Source organism: Ischnura elegans, chromosome 10 (assembly GCF_921293095.1).
Source record: "Ischnura elegans chromosome 10, ioIscEleg1.1, whole genome shotgun sequence".
NCBI lineage: Eukaryota > Metazoa > Arthropoda > Insecta > Odonata > Coenagrionidae > Ischnura > Ischnura elegans.
In genome coordinates, this window is record NC_060255.1 from 107,308,940 (window position 1) to 107,323,813 (window position 14,874).

General features: G+C 42.5%; 1 protein-coding gene across 10 annotated transcripts in view; it reads right to left on the reverse strand.

Annotated features, from left to right (window-relative positions):
* Nucleotides 1–14,874, reverse strand: part of LOC124167378 (rho guanine nucleotide exchange factor 11) — a 558,219-nt gene that overhangs the window by 406,351 nt on the left and 136,994 nt on the right. For all 10 annotated transcript variants that reach the window (XR_006866674.1, XM_046545401.1, XM_046545404.1 and 7 more), the window contains 3 exons: nt 8,765–8,863; nt 2,916–3,008; nt 2,148–2,341 (listed from right to left, as the gene is read on the reverse strand). Coding sequence is in view for 9 of the 10 variants with exons in the window: in XM_046545401.1 (XP_046401357.1) it covers nt 2,148–2,341; nt 2,916–3,008; nt 8,765–8,863 (386 nt within the window). In the remaining variant the exon portion in view is untranslated. The remainder of the gene's footprint in view (nt 1–2,147; nt 2,342–2,915; nt 3,009–8,764; nt 8,864–14,874) is intronic.

Genomic DNA, 14,874 nt, shown 5'->3' on the forward strand with positions numbered 1-14,874 from the left:
TTTTATTAGATTGAGATATTAGTGATGTGCACGTAATTCAAAAAAGAATGATACCAAACACGACGTACTTCTAACGTTATTTAACCATTTTAAGCAAGGAAATAGTTGGAATAATACGATGGTGATTTCTGGCGAATATCGATATCCTCGCAGCTGATAGTGAGCTTCACGGCAGTTGATGCGGATTTTTTTCGAAAACAGGGCGTCTGGTTACAATTTACGAGTTACGCTACAAGTCTCACTTGTCTGAGGTGCTAATGAAGCGATGTCTTCTCAGGATATTTTGTTTCTCCCTACTAGCAATCTGGATTCATCTGCTCATCTAGAGCTACGCGACTTATAGTTAGAAATGAGTGGGTAAGTTGCCTTCTCTGTAGGATAAAAAATTTGCGCAATCTTATGGTCATGCTTCACCCTCTGCAGTAAGCTCTGCTTATGCCGTACTCAATAGCATTAGTGCCGAACTTCACCTCGTACGAATGGTTCCATACTTTCCAGAGTGGGTTGACTTAAAACCGGCGAGTGTTTTCCGTGTGGGTTCTATAGAGTCCAGTTTCATTTTTATTAGTTTTATTCTTATTCGTCTTCGGACCATGGCCCTTTCGAAGACACAAGTGAGAACTTTAAAAGATAGACTGAAAATAATTGAAGACGAAGAAAAGAAACCGGGCTAGAAATGCGTGAATATTACAGCACGCCTCGGTATGTCCGCTAGTACATGACGGCAGGGGTAGGGGCAGAGCGAGATCCCTGGTGAAAACAAGAAGTGGGATGAAGCCAAGGATCAGGTGGGCGTGCCGCTGACGATTAACGCCACATTGCCTCAATCATATTAAAAATTTAATTGCTAGAAAGGAAAATTTCAATTAATATACAATTTTGGCCTTCTTGATCCATCTCATAACCAATCACTGTGACGGCAAAATCGGTTGTTTGAGGCATAGCATGCACGTTTCTCTCGTAAATACGTGTACTTTAAATGGCATTTGATAGATAACAATTTTTACATCGGAGAGAAATGCATAATAGCAGTGAAAATTCCGAGTGGAGTGAAACATTTTTTAGCAAGGCGCCGTGTTCCTTCAGGATATTTGAAAGAAATATAATCCGAATCAACAATATGACCTAAGTGTTTCAATAAAGGAATAATATTCCTGTAATCAGCTAAAATCTTTTTTTAATCCATTAATGAATGTCATAATTCGCAAAAATCCAGCGTTTCCTGGGACATAGGCAACCCGGACAAACATTCCCGCATTGATCGTTTTTTTCATCCATCCCCCTGAAAAACGATAAATCGAGGTTCCACTGTATATGAAATCACTCCACCTTCGCCCCTTCGCTTTGAGGGCAACAACTTCACATGCAAGATCGCACGTGTTCGTCCCTTGCTCCTTCGCTTGTAGCCTCATTGCTTGAAAGACAAGAGGGTGTGCTCTTCCTTACCCTTAACCTCTCCTTCGGTGCTCTTCACTTACAAACATTTCAGATTTCTTCAATCTGCCATTTAGTCCAACAATGCACACTCTCCTTTGAATTTACTAAACTGCAAGTTATGACACAGATATAATTTTCAATTGCAATAATCCTAATAATAGTGTCTGAAGATGATTTTTGAAAAATCAGGCCCTTAGCTTAATGGAAATCACTCGGCAAGACAGATGTTGAACATTAACCAGGTATTTTCCTTCAAAACAATGTGCTTCTCTAAGTCTGACAGGCAATTACTATTTGGTAATGCAGTGGGATGCCCACTAGTAGCAGTAAATTTAGCGTACCCACTGGAGTGAAAAACCCTACACCATCTTTTCCATGTTCATCTGTAATGCACCAACGCGACGGCATGATGCTTACAAGTAAAAAATGCAAACAGGAGCATTGTAAAAATGCATCACTAAGGGAGAAAATCCCTTATTGGCCTGCCGCTTATTTTTGACCTAAGGTTTCACTCTGAAAGTCTGACTCACGCTGAAAACGAAGGCCACTCAGTTCCCTTTGGACTTGCGACCGGTGAAGGGGTGGGGGGAATATAAAAAGTTTGTGCAAGAGAGACCCCCATTTTCGGTGGCAATTTCAGGGAAAAAAGGTGCGTCTCTTACTCGTGTTTACATGGCAATTGACGCACTAATTACAAAGGCAACACTTACATGCATGGCTCCAGCAACTTAGTGAATATGCCATCCACAATCCTTGCTTCCTTGTTCTTGTCATGAATGCTTTCATCCAGTTGTGCATCAGACGGCCCAAACAAAGTGCCCAGACCAGCTGTTCTGCGTTGCTGGAAGTCAGCAAGCTGCTCATTCAGTTCCTCCTTTGCTTTCAACCTTGCTTTCCAAAACACCTGCAATCAATGTATAGCATTTTTAAACATTATTTTGCTCATGACTCCAAATAGCTATTAGCCCGTCACTTATGTAGAGGAGAATACCAGCTTATTAAATACCATAAACCCAACTGATATTTATACATAGTATATGTATCAGGTTTCCCTGCTTCTCATTACATAGTTTTCAAAAAGTTCAAATCAATGCTGACTACTTTCAGGAAATTACTGCATCAGTTACTATACTGCAGAGATGCTGTTGTAAACTAATAATGCCACATGAAATAGACATTATAAGGTTATCGACAAAACTTGAACTAGTAAATATAGAGTGATATAGTAGTTGTAAGGGAGATTGTCTGATGAGGTGTCCCACTGGTAAGTTTCCCGATTTGATGCAATTAGGGACAAAGTTCAACGGAGACGTTGCAAATAATTGATCCACCACAATAATGGCACATAAGCAACGGTAAGTGCTCTAAGTTCATTTGAATTTCATACAGGGCAGAGATCAGCCATTAAATGGATGTGACAACACCATTACAAACCTGTTTCATCCAGCTCATTACGTGACCTCTCAATTGGTACTCACCCTACGAAGGATTTCCTCTTTGTCAGCCTCATTGAGGAGCACTTCGTCTACTTCCCTTGCAACATTCTCGTCCACATTATTCAGTCTCAGCGGCTGAAAAAACACAACAGGAACAACACATTATGCTCACATTGCAATAAACATTATATGTATTGACAACACTCTTCCTTGACTGAACTGCATCATTTTCCAGCGGCTGAGCCTCAAGGACTGAGTCTGGCTACATGACTGTGGTAGCTAGCAGTCACCCACCCCGATTAGGATGTGATCATGGAGGGCTCATTAGCTAATCATAAAAATATAGTCGGATCCGGATTTAACGTCTTCGCATTTAACGTCTTCGCATTTAACGTTTTTCCGCATTTAGCGTTTATTTTTTAGGGTCCCAATTCAATCCCTATTAGGGCAATGTAAAAATTATCCGTATTTAGTGTTTCCGCATTTTGCGTTTTTCCGCATTTATGGTCGTAAAAATTTTTCCCGCACAAGATTTTTTTGCCCGATTTAACGTTTTTTCATGACGGCTCATGCAAATGATTATCCAAATCTTCGAATTTCTGCTCATCAACAAGAAGAGTCTCATGAAAGTTTACCAAGGGGCCTATTACGAACGAGCGGGCGGTACGCTACCGCCGGGCGGAGTTTTCGTTCGGTATACGGTATCATACCGTCCCTTGCGATTACGAATGGGACGGTCGGAAAGTCACCGCCCGGCGGAGAGTACGCGTCAGGGGGTCGGTAAGGAGCGATGCGGCGGAAGTGATGTTTGTATGAAAAATTCTGAGCTCCTTCAGCCCGAAAATGGTGTAGCCAATGGCAAGGGCGTGCGGTGTTCCAATTCCGCGGCAACTGTTCCTAGCAGACGAATATTTCGGCAAGAGTTGTTGGCAGTCGATAAAGACAATTAGTGGTATTTATGGATTAATAAGGATGTGTCCTTCGTTAATTCACCTTAAAAGTTTGACAAATGAACGAATTTTGCTCCTCAATTCTTACTTATAGGATAAAAAGTTGAATAAAACAATAATTAGCAGTGACTTGCGGAAGATATCATCAAAAATCACGTATGAGCAGACGCAGATAGTGACAAATTGCATGGCAGACCATCAAAAAATTACGATAGAAGTACTTTTAGGGCCAACGGGCAAGGTGAACCACTAATTCCATTAGAGCTTTGACCGAAATGTCCATTATTAAAAAATATATGAAAATCCACCAAGAATACTTAGCTGGAGAGCCTTAATCACAGACAATATGACACTCAACATCTGTGCAATTACAAAATATCTGTTGCTCTGCATTCCTTTCGTGTTAGTAACGGGGTTTGGAAACCTAATGCAAATTCAGAGAACAAGAAAGGCACTTTTAAAAATAATGAAAAATAACTTTTTGGCTGTTATCTATGAAAAGCAATGGAGAATTAAAAAACACAAGATATGCACTATTGGTCACAAGAAAATTATATTTCAATATAATGTCACAGAGTTTCACCATTTCTTTGGTTTAGTCACAGGTACACAACCATAGCAAAACAGTCTGCCCACAATAAACATGTGAGATCGCGAATCGGTTCCGCGGCAGTCACACACACAGGCTACAACTTACTTCAATATTTCAGGTAAAATCCACAATCGATACAAGCTCACACCATTATAAATAATGGTAAATAGGCAAATACGATCATCAAAAACTGGAAGTCACTACCATTCTTATATTCATCACGTAAACATTACAATCAAGAGCTCGCTATGATGAAAACAACTATTTAATCACTGATTTTAAGCCTCACATTATCCTACGCAAGTGGCACAGGTGACTTTTCTCACTACAACTCCTTGGTACGAAATTGATATACTAGTATAAACAATTTCACACATGGCTTTGAACTTGATAGCTTGATCGTGAAATGTTATCTCTGAGGTGAATGACGAAGGTATAAACGCCACTGACAATCTTAACATTACTATCAGACACTTCTCGATGGCGTAAACCACTGTTTAAAAACCAACCACAATGGAACAGTGAAAACTACAGCTCTTGGCAGATGTTTGTCAACCTCGTCAAACTTTGTGCATTACAACCACTGGTACTGTGATTAACGGTAGTTGTCACATTGAAAATAACACTATTTTGAAACAAAAGATGTTCGTAGAAATCTCCAAGCAGCGAGCAAAAGTTACATTCACCTCACAATTCAAGCAGTTATAACGTTGAAAATAACACTACTTTGGCACAGAAGATGTTCGTAGAAATCTCCAAGCAGCGAGCAAAAGTAGTATTCACTTTGTAATACAAGAAGTTGTCACGTTGAAAAAATAATATTTTGCCACAAAAGATGTTCGTAGAAATCTCCAAGCGGCGAGCAACAGCTGTATTCACCATACAATACAAGCACAGGCAGTCCGTAACGACGAATTTTCCGGCACCTATGAAGAAATGGAAGATGTTTTTGCATATAAATACATAGCGGACATTAAAAAACATCCAAATTGTTCTAATTAAATAAATGAATGAGGGTCAACTTACCATCAAAGTATCCATCTCCTACGGCCGTGGCTCAGACTGCTACAACGTTGTTATATGGGTATTATAAATTTTTTGTTCAACTGCTCCAGTCGGCTCCAGTTTTATATTTTATACGCTTACTCAGACATTAATATTATAAATAACACAAAATATGATAGCTTCCGAGTTTCTATCGTCGGATATTTTGTTTTAAAAACGCCAGCTCGACCCGAAAAATGTCCGCCATTAGGGGTCGGTATCTCACCACCGGGGTAGCTGGCCGTGGTATCACACCGACCCCTAAGCCGTGGTGTGACACCGACCGGCGGCCACTCGTAATCGCTCGGGGGGTGGTGAACGCGTTCCGGACGGTATGACACCGCCGGCGGAGTCTCACCGCATGCGGTGAGCCGTTCGTAATAGCCCTCCAAGAGTCAATAGAATCTACCGGGGAACGCTTCTTCAACTGCTTTCTTCCGCGAATGCAGCGCTGGGTCGACCTTCAACTCGCAAGCTAGGTGATTTGTCTTCTCGTAATGTTTCGCTCCCCTTCTGATCCATACACCAGAAACCTTTTGTATCAGATCCGATTTAATGGAGCAAATTCATCCCGTAATAACCTCTAACTACCTTATCCTTCACTTCGTGAACTTCGATGATATGTGACGACTGATGACACGAGTTATACTCCGAGGGCCGCTACAATGATGGTTTCCTCGTAATGTTTTCAATTGACGGCTTATGCCCCTTTAAACTCTACTCTCTACGGGTAGTCCATTGTTTGCCCAATATTTTTCCAGTCGGCTACTTTCTCTTTTCAAAAGAGGCCCAATATCATTTGCACAGTTCACTAGAAGATTCTTTTTATAATCCATTCCAAGGTCAGTTTCCACGGAGGAACAGCGAAAGAACCGAGGAAGTGCTTCCCCTGTCATGATCCTTAGTGAAAGCATTCTTTCCTAACGGAACAACATTATTTTACATCGTAATTTAGATATCCCGGAGCCCATATACCGACATGCGGCTGGTTGATATCGCTGCCGATTCAAAGATATTTATCTGGTGCTATTTTATGTCAAAAGCGAATGAAAATCGGAGTTTTGACGAACTATCACGGTCCATGACTCTAAATAAATCGCTCATGCTGGAAAAAAATCACCGCATAATCACGGTAAAATAGATGAGCGCGAAAAAATACGAAAATCCAGCAGGAATCCCTTGGTGGTTGACTGCGACATCATAACTCGGACGAAATTGCCAAACTCCGGAGGCACTGACAATTTTTCAGATGAAATCCAGTTCTATTGAAGATTAAAACTTTTCACTTAACAGAGTTTAGCTAATCGTTATTCAAGATCCAACCAAATTTTATCAAAAGCTGCCGAGAAACGGTGAGTCAGAGTCAAGGTGATCAGCGCGCCGCGTACCTAAGCAACTTCTCCCGGCTCCATTCGTCCTGTATGAGGCCGCGGATATGACAACGAATCTGGTGTTATCATCGAGTTGAATCACCATCGACTTGTAGGCATACTAGAAAAAAGATTCTCCATTTTTGGATGACCTCGAAATCCAAAATGTGCGCACAGGAGGCTCATAAATCGCTCGTTTCGCCGAGGCAACAGAAAACGTTAAATTGGCAAAATTCCAGTAAATCTCCCTTTTCCTAGATATTCGGTAGTTTAGAATTCGGGATTAGCGATCCTCTGCTGTCCCTTTATTTCACTCATCTTCATTGATGCAATGACGATTTTTTGCGAGTACCTATTTACGCCTTTTTTATTATATTAGAAATGCTATAGTCACCTACATGTCACTTTTACAGAAAAAAATTTAAAATTTCTTCGAGGCCACTGAAATATGCGTAAAATGGAATCACTAATTTCCATATTAATATTCCATGTGGGAATGCTTTAAAGTTGATGAATATTATAATTTTCTTAAAATATTTCATTGAAACAATTGTCATCTTCTCATTACTTATTTTTACTACCCATTTTTTTAGCTGATTCCTGAAAAGTATTATCCAACCTTTATTCGGCAAATAACATTTAATCAATGAATTTGTTGCTGCATGCAGCAACTTTTAGTTACTTAAAATAATATTTTTTATTCATAAAAAGCCATTCCAATCATTACAGACCCTAAAAACTGAAAAAAATGGCAGGTCCTCATTTAGTGTTTTAAATTTTGTCCCCCCTGAAAAACCTTAAATCAGGATTCTACTGTATTTATCATGGATAATACCATTTGCCTAGGCTTAGAGATGTTTTTTATGACCTTGACAATAAGATTTTCTGTTATTCCCATAAGCGGAGATTAGAATCAACAGGTAAATAATTATGTATTAACTAGATAAGGCTACCGCAATGTAGAAGATTCAATCATCATTTTTGGGTTTCCACTGCAATGTTACATGTCTGACAGTTTTTCCAGCAACCCCGCCAGCATCTTCAGTTCAGGAGTGGAGTACAAAGCAAAATGGACCTGCATAGGCGTGCAGAAGTGGTAAACTAAAAAAGACCACTAATACCACCACTTCGGCATGTACATATATACATGTCCATTTGGCATGAAATCCAATTCTGACCTGACGTAACAGACATTAAAATTTACAATGGAAACCCGAGAATCATGAGAGTGACTAATTAATTATATTATTTTAATATATCAGCATAAAACTGAATTACATTGTGTATTTATGAGAATTCAGTATCCCAACTCCATGTTCGACTATCAACAGGATTTGAATAGAAGCCTTGCCCAAGCAAAAAGATGACCTAATCTCTCCAATAGTTGGCTTGTGCCAGAATATATCTCAGATGCACATTCTGAAATTTGGTGAAAATTTTGCAATGAAAACATAGGATTCATGAAAGTATGACCATGTGACCACAAAAAGACCCTTTTCCTGTTTATCATCTCAACTGCACCAAAGGTAGTTGAATTGGCATGTTCATTTGAGTATCTCATGTGAGGAATTCTATCAGAGTTAGCGGAGGCAGCAGTTTTCTCAATCAATTTAAATGCTAGCTCTTTTCCTAAATGTTTGCATTGTTTTCCTTTCTTGGGCGAGGTAATATAATAATTGCTGTCATATTACTGAGGCGAACTTGGATGACAGTTCAATTCAAAGTTCACCAGAGCGGGCCCACATATAACAAATTAAAACTTCCAGTCCCCTCATCTTCCTTATGTGCAAGCTCCATCATACATATGACCATTGATATTTTTTTGAATAATAAGAGATAAAAAATGCATTGAAAGTAATAAACTAAAATATATCACTATTCGGCTTGGCTCGGCCCTCACCCATTATTCTATGGAGTAAAAAAAGAAGTACTCACTGCACCAGGGACTAGGAAGGTAGAGTGGACTTCGTACGCCCACTTCCTCATTTCCTTTGCATTTCCCTCTTTGTACAGATCAGTCAGTAAATAAAAAAGCTGAAAAGAAGAAATCAAGCAATTAAAAAAGGGAACAAGCAAGTTCATAAATAAAAAACAAATACACACCAAGAAATTTTAATCTTTTATAATCCAAAAGTTTACTAAATACTCAGGTTGTGGCCAACACATCAGTTGCTGTTTTGTTACTACGTGATTCGTAATTTTATTAGACTCTTTGTTTCAATTTTGATTGCTTTAAGTTCACTTAAAATTGGAAACCATGCTGTATGTGGACTATTTTCTTTAAAATAAAATGGAAAGGCTGCCTTCAGAGAGTGATTTGGAGAGTAATATATACTAATATTCACCAAAGAATCTATATTATATACAACCCGATGTGTGACAGATAGCTCACTGACCACTCACTGATTCACGTATACAAATTCCCGACCACTTCCGGACGTGCTGGAAAGACGAAATTTTTACGGGTCGTGGAGAAAAAATATTCATCGGGGGGAAAAGTCCGAAAACTCGAAAAAGTCGATCGGTTTTCGAGATATATCGATCCAAATTAACATTGGAGCCTTATGGGACTAAAACTTTTTCCATTCTTCGCCTACTTGCAAATGTCACGGGAACATGAAATTTCACTGACGGAAACTAGATTTTTTGGCCGATTTTTTGATGTGAAACATTTTGCCATATTTTGATTTAAAGTATTTTTTATAATTTTTTATAATTTCCAATGCTTTTCTTATGGGCCTATCTTTGGATTTTTTTTAAACCAACTTTAAATCGTTGTAGGAATAATTCCTTAACGTATGAGATACTAGATTTTTCGGTTGATTTTTTGGTGTCGTTTTCTTTGCAATATTTTGATTTAAAGTATTTTTTTTAACTTTTTCAAATTTTCAATGCTTTTCTTATGGGCCGAATTTCGGAATTTTTTTCACCAATTTGCAATAATCGTAGGACAAATTCACTTAAATGCAAGATACTAGATTTTTTATTCAATTTTTCGGCTATCTTCATGTATCCAAACGACGAAAGAATTTCGAGTTATTAACGATTATGTATTTCCATTGAAATTGCGACTCCTACAACGTTTGGTAATTTACAACACATCCACCGTGAAGTTTGCATTCCCTCAACACACGATTTTAAATTTTTCTGAATTTTTTTTTACCACTTCCCGACGGGGTACGGACACCAAATTCAGGTGATTGACATCTTTCTCGTGCCCCTACGCGCCGCTACCAGGAGAACGCAGAATATTTAATTTAACGGGTGACACCGTCGAAAAAGCATGCTTACACTACAGCTACAGAGCCGAAATTTTTATCCAAGGTAAACGATGCCGCGTTATACAGAACAAGCACTTTAAGTCCCCCGAAAACCCCCTGTGACCCCCCCCAAAAAAATAAAAATTACTTAATAAGTCGTATATTTCGTGTACCATTCATCCCAGTTGTATCGTTTTTATTGCTTCCGAATGGGAATTGTGTCGGCTATATTTACGCGTCATGTTCAATTATCCTGCCCCAATTACACACCCGCAATAAAACTTCAAATTTTTAAATGTACATTTCTTAACAAAATAGTAAGGTAATTAAAGGGGTTCCAGGACAAGGACACCTAAAACCGATTTTTTTTAACCACTTCTCCATAAGGTACGGCTACGAAATTCACATGAGTTATGCCTTATTACAGCGCCTATGCACCGCTATGTGGAGAACACAGAATTGGTAATCTAAACGTGAGTAATACGGGAAAATTCATTGTTCCCCTACAGTTAGATCGCTGGAATTTTTACTGTAGGTAGACAAAGACCTTTTATGCAAGAAAACCCCTCGATATTTCACGTGGCTTCCAAGAAGACCAGGGAAAAAATTATTTTTTTTCTGTGAATAGCATGTTCTTCCGTGTTTTCGCATATTTTAGCAGTAATTCCCTTCTCCTATGACTCATCGCTAAGGAATTTATTTGGATGATTGTGACCGTTGTCAGTATATTCATAAAAAACCCTGGAAACCCCCCGGACCCGCTTCAAAACATCGTCATAAGCTAAAATGCCACAATCACGGCTAGCATGCGTCTACATTCAGCCACATTATCCCACGGCAGCCTTTGGAAGCGATCGGGGAAAGCTGGTAGTACGCATTGCTCTGTGAGGAGTGAAAACCCTGGCGGCGAAGCTGCCCCCGCCCCAGGAACGACGGAGACATTCCAAGGAGTCAGAGGCGCGGAAAACCTCCGAGAACCCTCGGGCGGCAAATCCGCTCCAACACGTGGAGCAGCCAAATGGGTGTCTTACGAGGGGGGAGGGCGCCAATAACCCTTGGGCGGCGAAGCCGCCCAAAGACGAGGAACGGCGAATGCGTTCCGAGGAGTCGACGGTTCGGGGGGACACAGTAAACCTTGGGCGGCGAAGCCGCCCAATCACGCGGAAGGGCGATGCCGTAACCCAGGAGTCGACGCCTCGGGGGGACACGGGTAAACATTGGGCGGCGGAGGCGCCCCATCACCAGGAAGCTTACGGAGGGAGGGCGCCGATAACCCTTGGGCGGCGAAGCCGCCCACAGCCGAGGAACGGCGAAGCCGTTCCGAGGAGTCGACGCCTCGGGGGTACACAGTAAACCTTGGGCGGCGAAGCCGCCCTATCACGTGGAAGGGCGACGCCGTTCCCAGGATTCGACGCCTCGGGGGAACACGGGTAAACCCTGGGCGGCAAACCCGCCCCATTACGAGGAAGCTTACGAGGGAGGGCGCCGATTAACCCTTGGGCGGCGAAGCCGCCCTCACGCGAGGAACGGCGCAGCCGTTCCGAGGAGGCGATGGCTCGGGGAAATAGGTAAACCTTGGGAGGCGAAGCCGCCCCATTACGACGAGATAACCCTTGGGCGGTGAAGCCGCCCACAGGCGAGGAACGGTGCAGCCGTTCCGAGTTGTCGAAGGCGCGGGGGAACACCGGTAAACCTTGGGCGGCGAAGCCACCCTGACACAAGGAAGGGCGATGCCGTTCCCAGGAGTCCACGCCTCGGGGGGACTCGGGTAACCCTTGGGCGGCGAAGCCGCCCTCACACGATGAACGGCAAAGCCGTTCCGAGGAACCAGCTGCTGTCTGTCGGAGGGCTGCCTAAATATATGGGCGGCAAAGACGACCCCTCGGCGAGGAACGGCGAAGCCGTTCCGAGTAGTCGCGGGGTGGACGGCGAAGGGCCGCCCTAACACGATGAACGGCGAAGCCGTTCCGAGGTACTAGCTGGTGTCTGTTGGAGGGCTGCCTCAATATATGGGCGGCGAAGCCGACCCACAGCGAGAAACGGCGAAGCCGTTCCGAGGAGTCCCGGGCGGGACGGCGAAGCCGTCCGGTGGGGGCGGCGAGGAACGGCGCAGACGTTCCGAGTTGTCGCAGTCTCGGGGGAACACCGGTAAACCTTGGGCGGCGAAGCCGCCCCTGCACGAGGAAGGGCGATGCCGTTCCCAGGAGTCCACGCCTAGGGGGGACTTGGGTAACCCTTGTGCGGCGAAGCCGCCCTCACACGATGAACGGCAAAGCCGTTCCGAGGAACCAGCTGCTGTCTGTCGGAGGGCTGCCTAAATATATGGGCGGCGAGACGACCCCTCGGCGAGGAACGGCGAAGCCGTTCCGAGTAGTCGCGGGGTGGACGGCGAAGCCGTGCGGTGGGGGAGCGGGCGAAGCCGGATGCGGGGGGTTTTAGGGGGCGTAGCCCCCCAACGAGCGCGCGCAGCGCGGCGAGCCCTAGCTATATACAGCGCTTCGGGTAACTGACTGACTGATGGATACAAATTCCCGACTACTTCCACACGTGCTGGAGAGCTGAAATTTGGCACGCGTGCGGGGAACCGGAAATGATCCGGAGGAAAAATCTGAAAACCGGAAGTTTCCGCCACGTGTCGTCGCTAGGTCGACAAAATGGCCGAATAACGGTGAAACAGTTCCGAAATGCCTTCGCCCTCTGGGCGGCTATGGCGACCTTAGACGAGGAACGGCGAAGCCGTTCCGAGGAATGAGTGGGACGCCTCCCTAACCCCTGGCCGGCGAAGCCGGCCCCTAGCTGAGGTGTAATTATTCGAACTTCAAAAGTCTTCGAATGATCACAAAAGTAGACGGCGAAGCCGGAACCGGGGTTTTTAAGGGGCGGAGCCCCTTAATGAGCGCAGCGAGTCTGATATGTAAATACTAAGTTAGATTGTTAATATTAGGAGTATGAATTATCATTTCGCCAATTTTTTTAATGTAATAAGTAGAGATGGGTCGAATAGCAGCTTTCTCAAACTCAAATATCGAATTCGAATATTAAATCATTGCTCAAATATTCGAATACCTCAAATTTCGAATAATAGAATTGCACAAAGCATATTAAACGTACGATTTTTTCTTCTATTTCCCTTGATGGATGTATTAATACAAAGGTGGAACCTCGATCTATCGTTTTCAGGGGAGACGAAAAAAACGATGAATGCGGAAATGTTCGACTAGGTTGCCTATACAGTAGGAAACCCAGGATTTTGACTCGTAATAGAGATTTCCTTTAAAGGATTCAAACAGGAATTTAGCTGATTAATGCAATATTTAAATAGGGTGGTTTCCTATTATTTTTTTATTGCCTAAATCGAAAGATTATTACTCCTGGAGTACGTATTTCACGCTTTTAGATTTTTAAATGACGATATCTATTTTTCGCGATCAAATGAAAAGTGAAAAATTTCAAGCGCGCGAAAACGCGACGCGTAAGTAGGAATGAAGGGAAAAAGTCCGTATGACGCATTTCTGGTTCCCCCTCCCGCCTGGTAGGTGACCTTGATCGAGGCTCTGAGCGCTGATAGGACGCAGGATGCTAACGGGTAGCTGAGTACCTTCCTGTCTGGTAGCGCATGGCTTAAAAAAGGTTTATTAATACCTTATCAAGCGAAGAAAACTTTCCGACCTTAGCCAGTTTTAATAGGTGATTATTAAGACATGTTTCCCTGAGCTCTGTGACTCATGCATGCATTGGTAGCCTCTGACGATGCATAACTCCTATCCTCTCGTGTAGAAACTAGGTCCCTGTGACGTCACGTGGAGTGGAATCGCATGGGCGCCAATCTGGCCTTTTTCAAATGAGGATAAAATTTGACCCTTGCCAATCGTCTAAACCGGTATTTCAAAAACCAAATAATTTGTGTATTATGAATACACTAATGGCGGGTAACGAATCGCCATCAATGCCTTTTGTTTTCTTTGATGAAGGAAACTACCCTATTTCATGGAAACAATTTGGGCATATAGCTGATTCAACTAACATCTCTTTCAAATATTCTAAGGGGACACACCACCTCGCAAAAAAATGATTGCATGCCATCTCGGCATTTACACTGCTACGATGGATTTCTGTCTGATGTAAACATTCTTATTTACGAAACGCCATTTCAGCGGCACGCCCATCTGATACTCGGCTTCATCCAACTCCTTATTTTCAACAGGTAGCTCGCTTTACCCCCACTCCTACTGTCAAGTGCTAGCGGACAATCCTAGCCGTCCATTATTTTCAGTCCGTCTTAGGAAGTTCTCACGAGATAAACGATAATTCGAATTGCTAGCACAGAGAAACCAAATATCTTGAGAAAATATCCCTTTGTCTGTGACTCATCTATACCGCATCAACTTCCGAGGAGCTCAGCTGCGAGGATATCGAGTTTCGCCAAAATGCTGAGTCTCCGTCGTATTTCTTCGTCTTTCCGACATTTATTTTCTTGCGTAAAATTCTTAAATAAAGTCAGAAATACGTCGTGTTTGGTCTTTTTCTTTTTTAAATTATGCGCACATTACTAATATTTCAATCCAATGAAGGTGTAATAATAATTGCCGAAAGTCATTGTTAGACACCTTTCGGGCTAGTAGATGACTCATGCAGCAGTTGGCCTCCAGAAAGGAGGAAATTCGAAGCAGGTAGGTAGAAAAAGGTCAGTGGGTGAGAAAAGGGGGTGGGCGCGAGACACGTTTTTATATTTCTCGCGTAACTTGATATTTTTTTCGAAGCTAAGGTCTTCCTAATAATATCCCT